We start from the raw sequence: 21,016 nt of genomic DNA, 5'->3' as shown, positions 1-21,016 counted from the left end.
TCACCCACATTCACAGATTGGGTCTATGTGGGCTATATCTTTGACCTATTTTTCTATAGTTTATGAACCATGAGAATAAAACTAAACCAATTTTCTTACCAGAACAGGTTCTTCATTACATAGAATTGATTGTTACGTCTGTTTTAAAATTATTTTGAACTCAACAGAATAAAGATCACTATTGGTGTCAGAGGCTTCCCATGGCTCTGGTTAATCAGTCGGTTGTGACAATGTTCATCCTGCAAAGGTTTATAGATGACCCCTGGGTCCAGAATACCCTCTTCTGCCTCTTCTTTGCCTTGTTTGTGGTGGCCATAGTTGGCAATGGCCTGATTATCACAGTCATCCACAGCAGTTCCAACCTCCACACTCCCATGTACTTCTTCCTAGTCAACCTTGCCCTGATGGATGTGATCTGCACTGTGACCGTCTTGCCCAAAGTTCTGCAGAGCCTGGTGGCAGAGAACAGCATATCTTATGGGGGATGCCTCACACAGATGTTTGTCTTCTCCTGGGTCCTGGGCTCTGAGCTTCTGCTTTTCTCTGCCATGGCCTATGATCGCTACCTTGCAATCTGCCAGCCATTGCACTATGGGACCCTGATGAGTGGCAGGGTCTGCGTGGCCCTTGCAACCTTTGTGTGGTTCACTGGAGCTCTCAATTCCTTGGTGCTCACTTGTCTGGTGTTGCCACTGTCCTTCTGTGGTCCTAATCTCATCACACACTTCTTCTGTGAGATCCCTTCTGTCTTGATGCTGTCCTGCAGCCCCACCTTTATCAATGACATCATGACTGTCATAGCAGACATGTTCCTGACTGGCTTGAACTTCCTATTGACCATGACCTCCTATGTCTTCATCATTGGCAGCATCCTGCGCATCCGCTCAGCTGAGGGCAAGAAGCGTGCCTTCTCCACCTGCTCTGCCCACCTGGTTGTGGTCACCCTTTATTATTCCACTGTTCTATATACTTATGTAAGACCAGCCCTAGGGACTTCTGGGCTCCTGGACAAAGTCATTGCTGTTCTGTACACCACTGTGACCCCATCTCTGAACCCCCTAATCTATACCCTGAGAAACAAGGAATTCAAAACATCCTTTAAAAAACTCTTATCTCTCCATTGAGAGCTCTGAGTTTAGAGATGAACTCTGGAAGTAGTGGGTGAGGAACTAAAAGGGTCACCCAAGACCTGTTATGCATCCGCTGACTCAGGGGACACAGCTGTAGTTATGGCCTGGGTTAGTTCTCCAAAGTTTGTACTGTCCATGTCATGGTGTCTACAAGATAATAACAGAGTTCTACTTTTTGGAATGTTTTAGATAGCTTTACCCATTTCCACTTCATACTTAGAAATGTATGCCTATAAGTTCAGTGCTATTAAATGACTAAACAAATCAAACCTTGTTAAAGATTGAGTGTAGTTCTTTTAGTGATCCTATTTACTATTTTCTGATCTTCTGTTGCAGTGGCCACAAGTAAATGGTTAAAGAGGCAAAGAAACATAATTACCCAGCCCCCTTCCCACGACATACACACATGCTCTGGGCATTTTCTGGGCCTGATTTGACCATTTTCTTCTTTCATATGATTATTTCACTAGTCATTTTTTTCTGTTACTTGGTTTATAAAGCAATTTGAGGGAAGGAGATTCCCATAGAGGACTTGCATTAGGGGCTGTGTCTGAGAGCATCTGATCCTTATCGAAGTGCCTCTTATCCCAACATTCATAGATGTCAGACCAGGATTAGACACTGGTCTAGTGTCCTCTTCTCAGACCCCATGGCATTGCCACAGTTTGCTACCTCATGGCTCTAACTTATACCTCCTCATTCTCCTACCTGGATGAGTTTTATGTGGCATTTTTCAAGGTTTTTACTATTATTTAACACTTCATGTTGTATGTAAGGTTAACCTGACATGAGCTCTATTCTAATGTGACAGGAACTCAGACATAAAAAGTTTATCAAAGCATTCATGTTGGTGTGATCATGCAAACGTTGACTATTTCATACACTGTATGCTAAGTAGAGTCATGTGACTAATACAGAGGCTAAAAGAACGTAATTACCAAATGAGGTAAATAGAATGGAGAAAATTAGAAGGTAAAACAAGACCATGTCAATGAATCATGGTGTGATGGCTTATATACTTGTGGTTAATTGGACTAAATTAGTCTTCAAGAATAATGCTAAGACACAGTTCCACATTATCTGTAAACTGTTTGCAAAGAGGATTCACCAAGTCACTGTAGCCACATGCCCTGGGGACAGGCAAGTATGGAACAAAGCAAACGGAGAAACAAGTGTAACTTATTATGTCTTGTTTGTCTTCTGGAGTTCTTTTCTAAAAGGAAATAGATAAGGAACGCATCTGGCAGAGAGAGGAGGTGGGGGTGAACCTGGAGGAATTGAGGAAAGGGAAACTGAAGATGGCATGTAATGTGTGAGAGAAGAATAAAAAATTTCTCAGTTTCCCAACTGCTTCAAGATTTAAAAAGGCATGTACACTCCACATTCTGCTGCTTTGAGACTCTGCACTCAATGACATTCCACATTTGTCTAGTAAAGGGAGAGTTAGGGGTAACATATGGACAGCTGAAGAACAGCACTTGACCACATATAAAGCAGGAAGAACACACTGAAACAGACCATTTACTCAACAACGTTCTTATTGAGATAGTGTGTGCACATACATACAGAAGCCCTTTCGCTGAAGAATTGCTTAGTGGGGGTAGTAGTCACTAATAAGCAAGAACTGAGCTCAGAGAAGCAAGGCTCTCTTGTGTCCTTTGGGAAGGCAAGATGACTTTCTCTGTTAAAAAAAGATCATCTGTCAGGACTTGGGGTGGTAGGAATGTGAACTAAGCTTTTATTTGATGCACATAGATAGTCATGGATTGATTGAAACAACAAACACAAAACAAAAAATACATGTGCAAGTTTTGAGTTTGAAGGCACTTTTCTATAATGGCCTAATCAAACCTCTGAGCCATGATTTTCAGTGCAGGTGGGAAATGGCCTTACATTGTCAGAATGGTCTGTACATTTCCATACAGCACCGGCAAGCATATGAGTCTCTCCAGAGCAGATTTCTCTTTCTTGTTCATCAGGGTATAAGGTTGACAGCGGGACGTAGATCCTGCTGTATCACTCCAGGCAAATAAATAACTTTTCTCTGGATTGTAGACGGAAGCAGGTACAGAACTTGGATAAGTAACAGAGAGAAATCACAAAGAGGTGGGATAAACAGAAGGCCCTCAGGGGTTGAGTGTTCTGTGGAGCAGAGCTCCATCTTTCTAGTTCACTGTACCTGCTTTTTTTTTTAAAACTCTTGAGTAATCTTTCCGTAGTAGACATTTGGAAAATCCCTGTTCTATGAATTAAATAATGTATCTTGTATCATCTTACCTCTGTCATCCAAATAGTCATGGAGCCTATAGTTAAAACCCCTAAACATCACTCACACATGCTCTCATCTTGCAACCTTGGATATGTCAGGTTTCTTGTCATTTCTTACAAGACCATGTTTGTCCTTAAGTGCCATTTGGTATTTTTCCTCATGAGGACCAAATTGAGTACCCTTAAAATCAGTCTTGGTACTGGGCATCCACCACACACTCCAATAAGAATGTAACTCTCTTGAGTCTTCAAAAAAATGATATATTTTGTTGCTGTCAAGGGAAGTCCATCTGAGTTTGCTTCATAGTTATTTCTGAAGAATGCTCCCTGAGTCCTTCTCTGTGATACTGTAGGTGCCAAATATTTAGAAATTTCTGGAGATGTTCTTTATTGTCTACTTCTTTGTCACTTCTCAAAGCAAAAGTCAATATCCTTCAGTATCTAACCTATTACTTATTCTTAAAATCTTTCTAATTCCTAATAACATACATCAAAGCTGAACACACTGATGTATAATAGCTTAATAGTGAAAGCTTCCAGTATATACATAATCATTCTTCAATATATGTCTATTTTTTAAACTTTATTTTAAAAAACAAAGATAAAAGAAAAAATTTAAACATTTTTGCATAAATATATACAAATACAATTGTGTCAGTGCTTGTTTTTTTTTTTTTTAAGGTTTGATACTCTGCATTAAGGTCTTACTAGTTACAATGAGCAAAAAGTACATGTAAAACAGGATGTAACCCAGAATTAGTCAACGTTTTCTTGGTGTGTAAGGATTGAGCATGACGTTTTGTTTTGTTTTTTGTTTTATTTTGTTTTCTTTTCTTTTTTTCTTGAACTTCACACAGTCTGTGAGTTTTTTCTGGGGCAGTCGGAGCCTCTGGGGTTAGCATCCCAATATCAGTGACTGCATATTATGTCTGTTCTTTTGTGACTGGGTTATCTCACTCAGAATGATATTCTCTAGATGCAACCATTTTCTTAAGAATTTGGTTAAGTCATTGTTTCTGATGTCTAAGTAGTACTCCATTGTGTAAATGTACCACAATTTTGTATCCATTCATCTACTGAAGGACATCTGGGTTCTTTCCAGCTTCTGGCTATTATAAATAGAGCTGCTATGAACATTATGGTGCATATATCTTTGTTGTGTATTAAAGTGTCTCTGGGGTATATGCCCAGAAGTGGAATAGCTGGGTCTTCAGGTAGTACTATGTCCAATTTTCTGAGGAATCACCAGACTGATTTCCAGAGTGGTTGTATCAGTTTACAACCCCACCAACAGTGGAGAAGGGTTCCTCTTTTTCCTCAACCTCACCAGCATCTGCTGTCATCTGAGTTTTGGATCTTAACCAATCTGACTGGTATGAGGTTCGATCTCAGGGTTGTTTTGATTTGCATTTCCCTGATGGCTAATGGTGTTGAGCACTTCCTTAAATGTTTCTCAGCCATTCGATATTCCTCAATTGAGAACATTTTGTTTAGCTCTGTACCCCGTCTTTAAATAGGGGTTTGATTCTCTGGTGTCTAGCTTTTTGAATTCTTTGTATACCTTGGATATTAGGCCTCTATCTGATGTGGAGTTGGTAAAGATCTTTTCCCATTCTGTTGGCTGCCGTTTTGTTTTCTTGACAATGTCTTTAGCCTTACAGAAACTTTGCAATCTCATTAAGTCCCATTTGTTAATCTTTGACCTTAGATCTTGAGCCATTGGTGTTTTGTTCAGAAAATTTTCTCCTGTGCCTATGTGTTCTAAGGTTTTCCCTACTTTCTCATCTAATAGTTTCAGTGTATCTGGTTTAATGTGGAGATCTTTGATCCACTTACCCTTGAGCTTTGTACAAGGAGATAAAAAAAGGGTCTGTTTTCATTCTTTTGCATGCTGAGTGCCAGTTGGACCAGCACCATTTGTTGAATAGGCTGTCCTTTTTCCATTGAATGTTTACAGCTCCTTTGTCAAAAATCAGGTAACCATATACGTGAGGACTCATTTTTGGATCTTCTATTCTATTCCATTGATCCACGTGCCTATTCCTGTACCAGTACCATGCAGTTTTCAGCACAATTGCCTTGTAATATAGCTTGAGGTCAGGGATAGTGATTCCTGCAGATGTTTTCTTGTTGTTGAGGATGGATTTTGCTATTCTAGGTCTTTTGTTATTCCAGATGAAATTTCACATTGATCTTTCCAACTCAATGAAGAACTGGGTTGGAATTTTGATGGGGATTGCATTGAATCTCTAGATTGCTTTTGGTAGGATGGCCATTTTTAAAATATTGATTCTTCCAATCCATGAGCATGGGAGATCTTTCCATTTTCTGAGATCTTTCTCAATTTCCTTCTTTAGAGGTTTGAAGTTCTTGTCATACAGGTCCTTCACTTGCTTAGTTAGAGTCACACCATGGTATTTCATAGTTTTTGTGACTATTGTGAAGGGTATCTTTTCCCTAATTTCTTTCTCCACATGTTTGTCCTTTGAGTATAGGAAGGCTATTAATTTATTTGAGTTAATTTTATATCCAGCCACTTTGCTCAGCTTGTTTATCAGCTGTAGAAGTTCTCTGGTGGAATTTGTGGGGTCGCTTATGTACACTATCATGTCATCTGCAAATAGTGATGTTATTACTTCTTCCTTTCCAATTTGTATCCCCTTGATCTCCTTTTGCTGTCTCATTGCTCCAGCCAGGACTTCCAGTACTATGTTGAATAGGCAGGGGGAAAATGGGCAGCCTTGTTGAGTCCCTAATTTTAGTGGGATTGCTTCAAGTTTCTCACCGTTAAGTTCGATGTTGGCAGTTGGTTTGCTGTGTATTGCTTTTATTGTGTTTAGGTATGGACCTTGGGTTCCTGTTCTTTCAGGACTTTTAACATGAAGGGATGTTGAATTTTGTCAAATGTTTTCTCAGCATCTAGTGAGATGATCATGTGATTTTGTTCTTTGTGATTTTGTTCTTTGAGTTTGTTTGTATGGTAGATTACATTGATGGATTTCCTTATATTAAAGCATCCCTGCATCCCAGGGATGAAGCCTACTTGGTCACGGTGAATTATCGTTTTGATGTGTTCTTGGATTCGGTTTGCGAGAATTTTGTTGAGTATTTTTGCATCAATGTTCACAAGTGAGATTGGTCTGAAGTTCTCTTTCCTTGTAGGGTCTTTGTGTGGTTTAGGAACGAGGGTTATTGTAGCCTCAAAAAATGAGTTAATATATGTCTATTTTAAAGCTTTTGTTTGAAACATTTTCTACAGTAAGATCCACAACTTTTTTATCTTCTTATTCCAATGCTAATTTCTGAACTTGGCCAGGAATGTTTCCTAAGAAAATTTGGAATGAATGAATGTCTTTAATAATTAGACTGAGTTCTTCTCTCTGCAAATTCCATCTCTGTTGAGGATTCCAACTATGAAGCATTTATTTAACAGAGAATGAAGTGGATTTGCCAGTTTCCTGATGCTGCTAATGTTCATGGCACAGTGGCATTAGTCAGAAGTCAGGATTCTATCTCTGATACCAGAAATGTGCTTTCTACAATGCCTCCATCAAGATACAATGTCCTGGAATGGCAACTTCAGCCCATAAAGATAGTGTGCCTTTTTCTGATGCTTTCTCACTATTACAAAATTAGTAGTAAGTTTTCAGCTAGTCTACCTAAGAAATCTCAACTAGTTGTTTCTCAGAGGGACCCTGAAGCTCAGTAGAAACTAAGACTAAGTGTAACAATTGCCTATCTCGCCGGCAAGGAAGACGCGCCACAACAGGATCCTTCTACAGGCGTTTATTGCGGGCTTGATTGCAGTAGTGAAAGATCCCGAGCCCAGAAACCAGCCCTCCTTATATATGCTTAGGAGGACGGTGCCGCCACCTGATTGGTGCATTCTGTGCGCCCTAATTAGCATACTCAGAGTCACCATGATTCAGCAAAAACAGGCATGCGTGCATGCGCACTTAGGTTGTTTACCTCAAAACTGGCCACCCTCCCTTCGGGCTGGGCGCCATCTTGTAACGGCGAATACAGTGGCTTCCCACAACTAAGGTTAATTTGGAAAGTTGATTAGCTCATCAGTATTAAACATCAGAGTCAACCACTACATGTTCAAGCAAGAGAATCAATTCTACTGAAGGTGATAGCCTTACAACACTGTAGATAACAGCAACTAGTATCTGAAAAAATCAGCAGCTCTTCAAAGGCTACACGAATAATTTAAACAGGTAGAAATCATAATCTAATACGCCAACTTATGAGTACACATGAAGGGCTCCATAGCTCCGGTCGCATATGAAGCAGTGGATGGCATTGTCTGGCATCAACAGGAGGAGAATCTTTTGGTCCCTCATTTCTCCAGTGTAGGAGAATGCTAGGGAAATGAGGTGGGTGTGGGTGGGTGGAAGTTAGAGCATCTTTACAGAAGCAGGGGAGGAGGGAGGGAGATGGGAGAGGAGGGAAGGGGGAAAACATTTGAAATGTAAATATATAAAATATCCAATAAAAATATAGTCAACTACAAAAAAAAGCACTGCTTAAGATTTCTGTCTCTGACTCTGAATTTTAATATGACACTACATTTAAACATGTACGAATGAGGCAGTACAAAGCTTACATGTAATGCATACATTGGCCTTTGAAGGTGCATTTCAGGGGACATTCTCAACAGGAAAATGAAACCAGGGACTGGTAAACTGAGAGGACTGAGCAAAGAGTCATTCTCAACCCTCCATAAAATAAAGACGTGTGTAGTTCACTTGAGGCAAGGGAAATGCCTGACAGAATCAAGACTAGCACATTTATTTTCTTTGATTTGAAGAAGGTCTCACCACATAGCCGGAGCTGGCCTAGCATGCATGATCTTCTTGTGTCAGAATCACAACTATTATGATTACAAGCCTACATCATGGCATTCAACTTTAAGTAGATGCAGGCCAACATTCTCATACCACTTTAAAGAAGAAGTTCCACGAACAAGACTGAATGTCTACAATCACATCTAGTTTGACCCAGCCTTCAAAGTGTTATATAATATCATCAACCATAGTCTTTATTCTTGGTCTTCCCCAGTAGACATAGAGCCCGAGTATTACCCAATAGACCTTGTTGGTTAATATCTATGGTTTGGTGATCAGGCTGCCTCATATACTCAAATTCAACCACTTCCATTATGAAACGGGATCCAGGCCGAGGCCCATAGACCCAATTTTCATGCTAGTATACCCATTAATCTAGAAAGAGGGAGAAGGCTATCTTGCATGAGGATTCCTGTAGAAAGCTTGGAACAGACCTATAATTGCAGACTGGATGAGATAATTGCAGAGAGATGCCACAAGGGAAATGAGCAAATTTACAGAATGGTTTAAAACCACCTAACAATGGCTAAAAAATACTTTAAAATGATTGTCTTAACCATACTCTGTGAACTAAAAGATAAAATACACAGACTAAGCAAATTTGGAAGCCAACATTTATATATATATATATATATATATATATATATATATATATATATATATATATATATATATATATATAAAGTTTTCAAGGAACTACATACCATTATAAGGCACAAACAAACCTAGGAGCTAGCAAATACAATGGCTGAACTAAAATGTTAAATAGACAACTTCAAGGAGAAGAATCAGTAAACTCAAAAAAAAAAAAAAAAAAAAAAGTATTTGAGACAAACTTAGTTTCAGTCCCATAGCCTGAGAACCCTTCTGTGCATGACAGTTTAGATTTTGTCTTATCAAATATCAAACATAGTTTATTTTAAAAATATAGTCCAGCCATCTCATCCCAGCAGTCATTCATTAATTAAAAAAATACCTGACTTCAAATACTTTTAAGAACAGTTTCAGCATTTACTGATTTCTTCAAGTCAAACAAATGAGTTGAATAAATCTTTGACATATGTTTGTTTTATATTTGCATGCAAGTGGTGGTTTTAATTTTCTGAAAATCATGTAGGAAAACTTGGTAGAAAAATAATTACCATGGCCAATATTTTACAAATGGCAATGCTATTTAGTAATGCAAGCTGGCTCTTTCTGGTTCATCTGTGACATCTTTTTCTGTGGGTTCTCTCCCACCCTGGCATGCTGGTGTGGAGACCTCGGCTGGCAGGTGTGGTAGCAGAGGGTGAGCTGGCAGAAGGTCTGAAGCCCACTCCCAACACACACACAGCTATGTTAGCAATGAGTTCAAGATCACTGCAACAATTGACACTGGCTTCTCTGTCTCTACCTACTCCAAATCATTGCGAATGGAAGGAAGATAAAGTTAGTGGTACCACATGCACAGACAATCTGGCTTAGCTTCGTACACAGAAGTCGTACTTTCCCTATGGGCTTCCTTACCATGTGATTAATTGTGATGGTTACACAGCAAATAGAGAGTCAAGCTGGAGGAGATGTGATGAATGTAGACGGCCACGTTATAAGTTTGAGTGGCTGGAAGTCTTTATTCAAGGGCAAGTGGTGCTTCTGCACTGTCAATTGAGACTGGGCTGGAGGAAAGGGAGAACTCCCATCTAACAATGGTCGGCAGCAGCTGTGAAGTCCAAGGATCTAGCAGATGCTCAGTCCCACAAGGCAAGCCAGGGAAGAGAGACCTCTGTGCATGATTTATTTTTCATGGGTAAGTAACTCCTTCATTTTTCATACTCTTCCCCTAAACCTACCACCATCTGCAAACACACAAGCATAGTTCCAAACCTCTTCATCTGTTTATCTCCTTTGCCTGTTAACTCTCTTCCTCCCTTTGTCATTCTTTCCTTCCTTACCCTCTACTGCCCATAGCCATCTCAAAAACCCATAGGCATAGCACTAAATCAATGACCTTTGAGCCTGCTTTCTTTAAGAGTCACCTTTGACTGGTGAGTCATTTCTTTCCTCTCCCATCCTTCCTTCTGCCTGCTGCCATCTGTGTATCCAGGTCTGGGTCTAATTCCAGACCTGTGGTTTGGAAGACATCATTCCTTGTTCAGTTGAGCAGCTCACACACCAGCTTCATTTGGTCATGTTCAAGTTTCACATCTCCTGCACTGTTCAAATCTAAGAAAGTCTGTCTTCAATATATTCTACGTTTCCTGTAAGTTTCTTTGATGGGATTTTTAAAAAGTCTTCATTTTCTTTGCATTTCCTAACTCTTTACTGTTGATTCATTCTTTGTAAGATATTCCTTAAGTTTTCTAACTGACATATTGGGTTTTTCAATTCCATCTTGATTTCAGCTTGTGTCATCCTCAATGTTTCCATCTCTTTATTATAAAAATAATTTTTAATTCCAATTTTTTCTTTCCCAACCCCAGCTGCCAGAATAACAAATATGAGACTAATTAATTATTATTAAATGTGTAGGTCATAAACTTTGGCTCATTCTCTGACTAGCTCTTACTTTATTTAAGCATTTTAATCTATTCCATGTCTACCACGTTGTTAGTTACCTCTCCTTCAGTCCTGGCCCCCTTCCTTCTCATCTCCTCAGCATCTCCCTCAGTGGCTCTCTGAGTTCCTCTACCTGCTGGGTTACCTCTGTCTCCTCGTTATCCTACCAGACTCACAACCCAGAAAAGAAGTCCATGTGTCCAGGACAAATTGCAAAAGAGAAGCAATATGAATGGCCAAGACACCATGTCTTTAATCAAACCCATTATTCCTAGAGAGTCTTCTTTAACAAGAACTACATAGATGAATGCCAGGTCATAGAATTTAAGGAAACAACCATAAACTCTACCAAAGAATTCAAATTAAAGATGACATGGGGGGAAAGATTTCATTTGTAAAAATACAATTGGTCAATGACAAAGACCAGATCTTTAACAACAATATAGAAAAAGGGTGCCTTAAACACAGGAAAGACATGTGAACACAAATACAAGAAGTACCTTCTAGATGAGAGCAAAAGAGAAACATCCCCTGAAGCTAGCCCTAGCTTGACAAAGATTCCCTTTGCCTTGCTTTAAAAAATCATTAGATTATATTCCTGAAGCTAGCCACCAAAGTCTATTCCCTTATTTGGCTACTTCTTCCTCCTGAGGCTGACAAACAGTGTCCAGCTATTAAAGTATTAAGTTTCAGCAATCACAATTTCCCTTTGGCTCACCTAATTAACATGGCCAATTCAAATGAAATACCTCATCCTAACATGGAATTTCCCTTTATCTTAGGGTTTCATTGCTGTAAAAAGAAACCATAACCAAGACAACTCTTATAAAAGAAAACTTTTAAATGGGTCTGGCTTATACTTTCAGAGGTTCAGTCCATTATCATCATGGCAGGAAGCATGGCAATGTGCAGGTTGACATAGCTCTGAAGGAACTGAGAGTTCTGCATCTTGACCCAAAGGCATCCAGAAGACTGGAATTCCACACTAGGTGTGGCCTGAGCATAGGAGTCCTCAAAGCATGTCTTTTCCCTGGTACACTTCCTCCAACAAGGCCACACCTACTCCATCAAGGTCACACTTCTTAATAGTAGAATTCCTTGTGGAACAAGCATTCAAATACTTGAATTTATGGGGGCAAAACCTATTCAAATCACCACACCTCTTATACCTTCATAAACCCCCATTTGCCTACAGATAATGTCTATCTCCTTTCTGTCCAGAAATAGTCTTTTGTCCCTCTGGGACAAATACCCCTACCTCCTCTCACTTGTTTCCTTCCCCTTCTCTCTCAACATCTATCTCCTGTTTTTCTCTCATATTCCATACCCTTTCTCCATCCAGGTCAAACCAATCTTCTTGTGCTAAGAACTTGGTCTTGTGGTCCTGAGTTGATACCAATCTTTTCAACCCCATGCCATATCATAGTCAAAACACTAAATGTACAGAACACTTAAAAACCTGAAACTCTAAGAGATAAATACCCAAGAAACAACTCACAGATCATATGAAGCTCAACAAAAGAAGGGCCAAAAACATAGAAGCCACAGTCCTTCATAGAAAAACAAACAAAAACAACAACAAGTGTATAGCACCCACTCAGAGTGGGGTACACCTAGACCTTAAATCATTAATAACTCAAGAGCTAAGAAGATAGCCTTGTGGAAATTTTTGGTATTTAAAAATTATTATGTTTAATCTTTACACACCAAGAAAACTTTGACTATTTCCAGGTTACGTTTTACTTTACATGTACTTTATGCTTATGGTAACTGGTAAGATTTCAATGCATACTATCAAACCTTTAAAGAAAATCAAGTACTGACAAAAATATATTCATATGGTTTTATGCCAAAATGCTTTAAAAATATGTACATGTATCTCTTTTTTAAATAAAGTTGTAAGAAAAAAAAAAAGAAAAATCACAAATCACATTAAAAAAAAGTTAAAGGAGCACCTGACTTCTCAATGGAAACTCTTAAAAGCTACAAAAGCCTGGATCAATTTGCTCGAAGTTCTGAAGGATCTCAACTGCCATCCCAGACATCTGTACCCAGAAGAGTTATCTGCCATAGTTCAAGAAAATAGAAAACTTTTCCATGGTCCAAACAGCCTAGAAATGTATATCCAACAACAACAACAACAGAACTATACATACAGAAGGCTAGAAGCAATACTTTAAACTGCATAGAACAAGTGTAACCAAGACATTCTAGAAAGAAACAAATGAAGTTTAAAGTTAATTAAAAAAAAAAACAAGCACAACTAAGAACACAAATTAGCAAAAACAAACAAAAAATTACTGCAATCAACACACACCTTTCAATAATAACTCTAAATATCAATGGCCTCAACACTTTAGTCAAAAGACACAGGCTATAAATGAATAGACTTGGAAATAAAATTTACCTAAGTCTTATTTAAAAGAAACTCAGTATCGCTTTAAAGATCGTGAACTCCTTCAAGGATCTTTTGTTTTGTTTTGTTTTTTAAAGTATTCCAAGCAAATGAGATCAAGAAGCAAACAGGTGAGCTGGCCTGGGTTCGGGGTCATGCCCCCAGCCTGGGCACCTGAGGCAGTCAAGAGTGCTGGCTCTGGAGTCACGAGAGTGGGTGAGCTGACCCTGCATCTCACTGATCCAGGGGGAGAGGTCAAAGGTGAACCAGTTCCATGGGCATGAAAGCAGGAGATAATGTGGGCACTGTAGTAATGCCCCCTTCTCCTTGCCCCTCCATACTTGTAGTAGTCAGAAGAGCTGGCCCTGAGGTCATGAAATCCAGAAAACCAATCCTGCCCCGCATGGCTATCATGCTCAGGAAAACGTGCTCTGTACTTTACCTGAGCAACATAGTGGAGCTGGCCCTAATGGTGAAGGCACAGGTGAGCTAGCCCCAAGAGTGTGAGAGTGGGAAGGTTGGCCTAAGCCCTCACAACAACAGCATAATCTGGAGGAGTCCCAGTGAATATCCAATACTGATGAACATTCGCAAGTGAAGGGTATACTGTGGAACGCACGGCACACTACAGTTTCCACATGAGATGGGTTTTTTAAAATGCTTTGCTTTGTTCCTTTGTGTGTTTGTCTTGTTATCCTGTTGTTGCCAACTCAAAGCCCTTGCTCTGGGTAGTAAGTGGACTAGTCAACTCACCTGCATCCACACCTCCAGAGCCATCTCCACTGTGCTGTCCAGGTGAGGCTTGGAGCCCACTATCCCAGCCCCAGCTCTCCTGCTCTCATAACCTTAGGGTAGGGCTCACCAATGCCTCAGACATCAGAGCAAGTTCCACTGTGCTGCCCAGGTGAGGTTCAGGGCCCACTCTCTGGCCTGTGAGGGGCAAAGCCAGCTCTCCTGCTATCGTGACCTCATGGCTAGCTCTCCTGACTAGTGCAAATGGCAGGGTGGGAGGCATCACTTCTGTGCCTGCAACAATTCATAACAAAGATTGGTGGTGCCAGCAGTTTAGTGCTCTCCCCCTTGGGGCAGGCTCAGCTGTACCCCCACCACCAAAGCCAGCATTAGTGTGTGTGTGTGTGTGTGTGTGTGTGTGTGTGTGTGTGTCTGTGTGTCTGTGTGTCTGTCTATGTCTGTGTATGTTTTTTTTGGGTTCTCCTCCTTCCTAGTATGATGATGATGATGATGATGATGATGATGATGATGATGATGATGATGATGATGATGATGCCTTGTTTTGGCTAATTTATTTATTTATTGACTTTCTAGAGAAAGAAAGGACATTGGATTGGGTCAATGGGAGAGGAGAACAGAAACTGGAAGTAGTTGGGGGAGGAGAAATAGTGATCAGAACATATTGTGTAAATATTTTTCACAAGTAAAATATCATAAACTAATGTTTTTATCTATGTTTGCATTGATGAAGGATTTGGTGCTACATAAAACTTTGTGGTGACTTTTTGGTCTTTAATTTTTGAAGTTATAATTTGATCTCATGTTATCCCTTCATTTATCACATGTCCTGACCTACTCTCCTCCAAATGCAAGACCTCTTTTTTTATTTCTATTATTTTATGTATATATGTATATGTATATAAATATATAGTCCTAAATATAACCCATTAAGTCCGTATCAGGAGACAGGGTTGAATAAATATTTTAAATGCTTAAAAATGTAGCAAACAGAATGGAAGTGCTGAAGGAATATTAATTTATAACAATATATGGAAAAGCTTGAGTGTAGGGAGAGGTAGGCAGTGCAAGATTCTTAGAATAAACCCATGTGTGTATGTCTAGTTCAGACAACAGTATCTCAGCAGAATACACAGGGTCAATTTACTCCAAGGTGAGACCTTCCACACAGGACATGAGAATGCCAAAATCATTCTGGAGTAAATATGCACAAGGTTGGCAGAGGGAAGGTATTGAGAGGAGAATGCTTCTGCCCACAGTATGTGACAACCCTGACCACAGTCCTCCTTACCAGTCAATGGGGAGTTTGGGTCATATAGCCATGAGTCTCCCTTAATTGATCCTAAGAGCTTTCTCCTTGAGTTTCTATCTCAGGAGGCATCAGGACAAGCAGATGTCCCTGCTCTTAGAAATCACAGGTATTTCTGAAGGTCAGTGATCTCTATACAGAGGAAGACAGAGCTGCAGGGGACACTAAAGACTTGCTGCTTGCAGGAAATGGATAGCCCATTTTTGTAGAAGCTATCTTTCACCTAATTTCTCTGTGACATGGAAAGGTGAGTGAAAGCTAATCTTCTACAATGTGACTTTTCTGGCTAACAGTGGAGCTCCAAAGCAAAAGTGTCACTATAAAAGTGACATTTGTCCAAGTGTTTGAATGTCACTGCAGAGACAGAAACAGCATAACTTTGTTCTCAATGAAGCCTGAGTTTGAGGAAGAGCGATGGGTCAGAGAACAGATTATGACAGAGAGGTTGAATTCCATGTTCCATAGTATAAAGAACAGAATGTCTAACTTCTAATCACAACCACAGAATGTATTATGTATGACTCTTCCTTATATCAAAAACATCATCATCATACACGGCACTCATACTAATTTTTAAAATGAAACATTTAGATTAATCTAAGATCTATATTGATGACTAGCTAGAAAATTTGAGTTGTCTTATTTGGACATGGAATCCAGAGGATGGTGAGTAAATGCCACAGAGAGATTTCTCATATGCTACCATCCAGAGACCACTGTGGGAATATGGAAAATGGCTTACATCTTCCATGGAGTTAAAAACACCAGCCCACCCCTGCCGGTGTTAGTCAAGCCTTGTCTGCTGCAGATCAGGGCTAGCAGGACTCATGACTAGGACTTACCTAAAAAATAAAACAGTTTCTGTTGTCTGACTTTAAGTATCAGGAAAAAGGCCAAATAAAGAGAGGGAGGACGCCAATAATTTATCTGGGCATATATGTTCTTCTACCATTTTTTTTTCCTGAACAGACCATGGCATCTACAGACACTCCCGTTCATGACCATGATGAGGATCCTCAGCAGCTTTGCTCCTGGTTGAGGCTCAGCTTCTGAAGGTTTTCAAGTCAGCCTTGCTGAGGTCTGGCGTACATGTAGTCATGAGAGGCTGTTGTGAATTTGCTCCCACAAACTCCCCATCTGGATACTAGATTCTCCTATGTCCACTTAGGCACAAATGGTCACACAAAAAATCAAGGCTAAATTCCCAAAAGATCAGGATGGAATTATGGAGAGAGATCTTGTGTGAGCACAGTTCATGTCTCTGCTTCCCTTTATAGTTGAGTGTTTGGGAAACTTAATAATTTTTCCATCTGCACAGCACTCTCACGTCTAAGATAATATTGTCTGCCAGGCCAAAGCACAGTGTGCATAAACAGAGTAAGTATTGGTTTATGGTTTGCCAAAGGTGCTAGTCTTCTCGCTATTACATATGCATAATACCCCACACACATACACAAAGAAACCTGGGCACAACGGTACGTGGCATGCCACAGGTGACCAGGCAAACTGGCAGTCATTGACCAAGTGATCCCCTTCCAACGTCTCTCTGGAGTTCATTTTCTAAGGTATTATAAGTTCCAATGCCCTTCCATGATAGTCTTCAGTGAACGCCTAGTTTAATCCGAATGAAAAGTAGCAATGGATACCACTCGGTGAGTTGCACAAATTGAAGTTAATACTTTTCCTGTAAATACAGCACATACTCTGCAGGGAGCTAAGACTATGACCAGAGTTTAATCCAGCTTTTGCCCATGACAGATTGATGGACATGGTCTTCGAATCCCCACCCCCCACACATACACTGTTTGTTCTTCAGAAGCAAAGCTCCTCTCCAGTTCCCTAGCCAGTCTCAGTTTTGCTTAGAAATCCCAGAATTGGGAAACTGTCTGATTTCACTATCTTTTTCAGTTCTAAGAGCTTCAGAGTTCACAGACAAGAATTCTAATGGTGTCTGTCTCCTAGGACTGGTGCCCATTAGTGATATCAGCATTACAGGATCCTACAGGTTGTCAATTCTGGGGCTCAGAACAAACCCTCAGTCTCTTTACTGATAATGCTTATCAGACTACAGACGTGTTGTAATCGATCTGTTCTTGCTTCTAAGTGTTCTTAGTAGACTCAAGAGGAACATGATTATTTTTCAAAGTGATAGACATAAATATAATCAGAAAATATGGCACACCTGCTATGAAATCATTGATGTTTTCTTGTGTTCAGGTCAAACCTGTCTGGTGCTGTGCACACGCTCATATCTCCTCTCTCACTATTGTAAAGTGAACGCACAAGTGGATCACTTGTGTGGCAAAGGCACTGTGTTCCACTGCTCAAAAGACATGTCTCCATCTAACCTCTCCATAGAGAATCCTCCCCTTTCTCATTGGGGTCTCTCTTCTCCACCTAAAGGTGTGTGCTCCAATTACATTGAAAAAAGGTGGCACACACACACACACACACACACATATATATGTATGTGTGTGTGTGTGTGTGTGTGTGTGTGTGTGTAATTCTGTTTGTTCGTTTGTTCTAACACACTTAAAACATTTTCAAGATAGATGTCAAAACTTTGGTTGAAAGAAACTTTAAAAGTGAAAGTAATTTTTTTCGTAAGCTTCCATTTTAAATAGCATTTTGTGTTTATGGGATGCTTTTCTTAATGTAGCCCAGTCCCATAAAGATGCAGCACCTCTTCCTAATCCTGGAAGTAGCACACACTCTCCAGTTCAGACCGCAGTGATTAGAAGCTAGCACAGATGTGCATCTTCTTCTACATACCAGCTTTAAAGCACGTTTTCCTCCACGTGAACACACATAACTTCATTGTTAACAGTTATTTTGCATATCTTAAACTTTAGGCTCTGTCCATACTGGTGTCTGTTTATATCTGGCTTTTCTGTTCTATATTTTTTCTCAATTTGTGTTCTGAGTACCAACGGCTGCAGTGAATGGTGTCAGTCATTGCCGCTAGTGGTAACGGAAGGTTGGTGCATATGCTGTTGGGACATAGGTTGATATTTCAATATGTTAACATATATTCTAGTAAATGTTTGTTTCTGTGACTTTGTCGTCTATTTTTTGGAAGCACTGAGTTTCTCCCTTCTTTTTATTTGTACATACTTAAGAGATGATTGCTGACTGCTGTCACTCCACATGCAGAGCCTAAGAGCTTATTTTTCTGTCTAAATGTACTTGGTTCTCATTGGCACCTCTTGCTTATTGCTTTCTCATCTTTGCCATTTATCATGTCTATTGAGCATTGTTCTACTACGACTGAGTTTTCTAGATTCCATGTGTGAGAGATAAATGTGACGGCTCTCTTTCTGTGTGTGCTTTATGTTTTTTTACATATTATTCTCCATTTCTGTTAATCTCACTATTCATTAAAGGGATTGTGCTTTTTAATGGCTGAATAACATTACTTTGAGCATATCTAATACCTGTTCTTCATCTCCTCTTGGCAAGACAGATGCCTCGGCTTATTTCACTTGCTTGCCAGTATGATCACTTCTCCACAAGGGAGTGCTGATATTGCTTTGATGTGTTGTTATTATTTCCTTGGGAAATATTTTCTGCTTTTTAAACAGTGTCTCATTATGTAGCTTTGGCCAATTTGGAACTCATTTTTGTATACCAGCCTGGTTTTGAGCTGTCCTTTTTCCCCAACAGCTGGGATTAAAGGTATATTGCCAATATGACCAACATTTTAAATGATGTAATTTTAAAACAATATTATTACTAATTCTTTAAGAATTCCATACACTGTATTTTGATCAGATTCACTTTTCTTCCCCCATCCCTCTTAGAAACATCCCCACCTCACTCCTCACTCCACTTAAAAAGAAAAAACTCTTTCTCTTTTAAACTTTACTGAATCCAATTTTATTGGATACCTACTCTTAAGTGTGTGGTCTAACTTTAGAGTGTGGTCTATATAAAGATATCATAACATTAAATAAAACTGCCTTCCCTGGGAGCTGTCAAATGCCAATAGCTCCTCAGCCAAGAGCAGGGCTATGTGCCTACCTCCTCCTCAATGCTGGGATTTTGTCTGGCTTGCACAGATTTTGTGTACACTGTAAAATAGTTGTGATTTCATATGTATATCTCTCCCATTGTGTCTACACATTCTCTTTTGGAAGTTGTAAGACACCCATATTTCCTATGATCTTTGTTTCTCTCCATCTTCCATGAAGAACACCTTCTTGAGAAAAGGTGTGTAATTTTTCATTTAGATCTGCACACCACAAAGTTTCTTATTCTGTTCACATTGAGCAATGTAGACACTTGTGTTAATTGTCATAAATTACAAGAAGAAGCTTCTCTGGTGTGACTTGAATGATGCACTGATCTATGGGGTATAGCAATCAATAACTAGGAGTTAATAGCAATCAATAACTTGGAGTCATGCAATGGTCATGTCTATTTAGCAGGAAGACATTGGTAGATTTTTGTCATGAGCTCTGAGCTATCTAGACACATATTCTTGGCCTTGTGAAGAGTTCCAGGTATGGGTTCCAGACAGTAAGATGAGGCATATGTTTAGTCAGAAAGTGGTTATTTATCCCATAGCATTTGAGCCACTATTGCATTGATGGCTATATCTTGTCAAGAAGGTGGTTGTTGTTGTTGTAGCTCATGTTGACCAGGGAGATACTGATGGACTTTTTTCTTCTCAAGTTTAATTTTTAAATTATTTCTATATTCTAAATATTACCCTTTGTCATGTGTATACTTGGTAAATTTTTTTGCAATTTTGTAAGCTGCTTCTTCACTCAAATGCTGGTGCTCTTTGACGTACAGATGCTTTATGGTTTCATTTTACCTGTTTGTCAACTAATAATTTTGGTTTTGGTGATACAATGGTCCTGCTTTGAAAGTTCTTTTCTATAGCAATGAGCTCAAGAATATTTCATACTTTCTTCTTTGTGATTTAAATGGTTGTGTTATATACTGAGGTCCTTGTCCCACTTGGATTTTAATTTCTTATAGGGTGAGAGAGATAAGGATATTGCTTCATTATTTAACATGTAACTGTCAAGGTTGACCATTTTTTGAAGATGCTGTTTTATCTCTAATGTGATGTGATGTGATGTGTGTGTGTGTGTGTGTGTGTGTGTGTGTGTGTGTGTATTTACTTCTTTGTAATAGGTCAAGTGTCCTTAAGTGGGTGAATATGTTTGGGTCCTCAAATTACCCTATTATTTATATTAATCTGTCATTTTTCTCATGTATATCATTTGGAAATTCATTTTTTATTGTTCATGTAATTAAATGTTTATTGATGTGGTATAGGTAAAGGACAATTCTATCAGACAACAATATTTTTTTTTACTTTATTATAAAAAACAAAGATAAATGTACAAATTTTCAGCATTTTTGCATAAAAGTATACGAATACATTTTTTAAGGTTGTAAGCAAGTATTTGTGGGTACATATACATACACATATGTATACACGTAACAATAATATAGGAAAAGAGGCTATTAATTTGAGGGGATATGAGAGAGAATAGGAGGGGCTGAAGGGAGGAAAGGGGGATGTGATACAGTTCTATTTTAATTAAAATATATTCTTTTTTCTTAACTTCACACAGTCTGTGAGTTGTTTCTGGGGTGTTCTGAGCTTTTTGGGGTTAGTATCACATTATCAGTCACTGCATATTATGTCTGTTCTTTTGTGACTGGGTTATCTCACTCAGGATGATATTCTCTAGATGCAGCCATTTTCTTAAGAATTTCGTTGAGTCATTGTTTCTCATGGCTGAGTAGTACTCCATTGTGT

General features: G+C 39.3%; 1 protein-coding gene across 1 annotated transcript; it reads left to right on the top strand.

Moving 5' to 3' along the window:
• Positions 1 to 200: 200 nt before the first annotated feature.
• LOC308417241 (olfactory receptor 13G1-like) lies at positions 201 to 1,124 on the top strand (the record flags this gene model as incomplete). The annotated part of the gene is made up of 1 exon (XM_080912405.1): positions 201 to 1,124. The coding sequence occupies one exon, from the start codon at positions 201 to 203 to the stop codon at positions 1,122 to 1,124; it is 924 nt and encodes a 307-aa protein (XP_080768531.1).
• Positions 1,125 to 21,016: the final 19,892 nt, after the last annotated feature.

This window comes from Micromys minutus, assembly GCF_963924665.1.
Source record: "Micromys minutus genome assembly, chromosome: 2".
NCBI classification, from domain to species: domain Eukaryota; kingdom Metazoa; phylum Chordata; class Mammalia; order Rodentia; family Muridae; genus Micromys; species Micromys minutus.
This window is presented reverse-complemented; position numbering and strand designations above follow the sequence as displayed.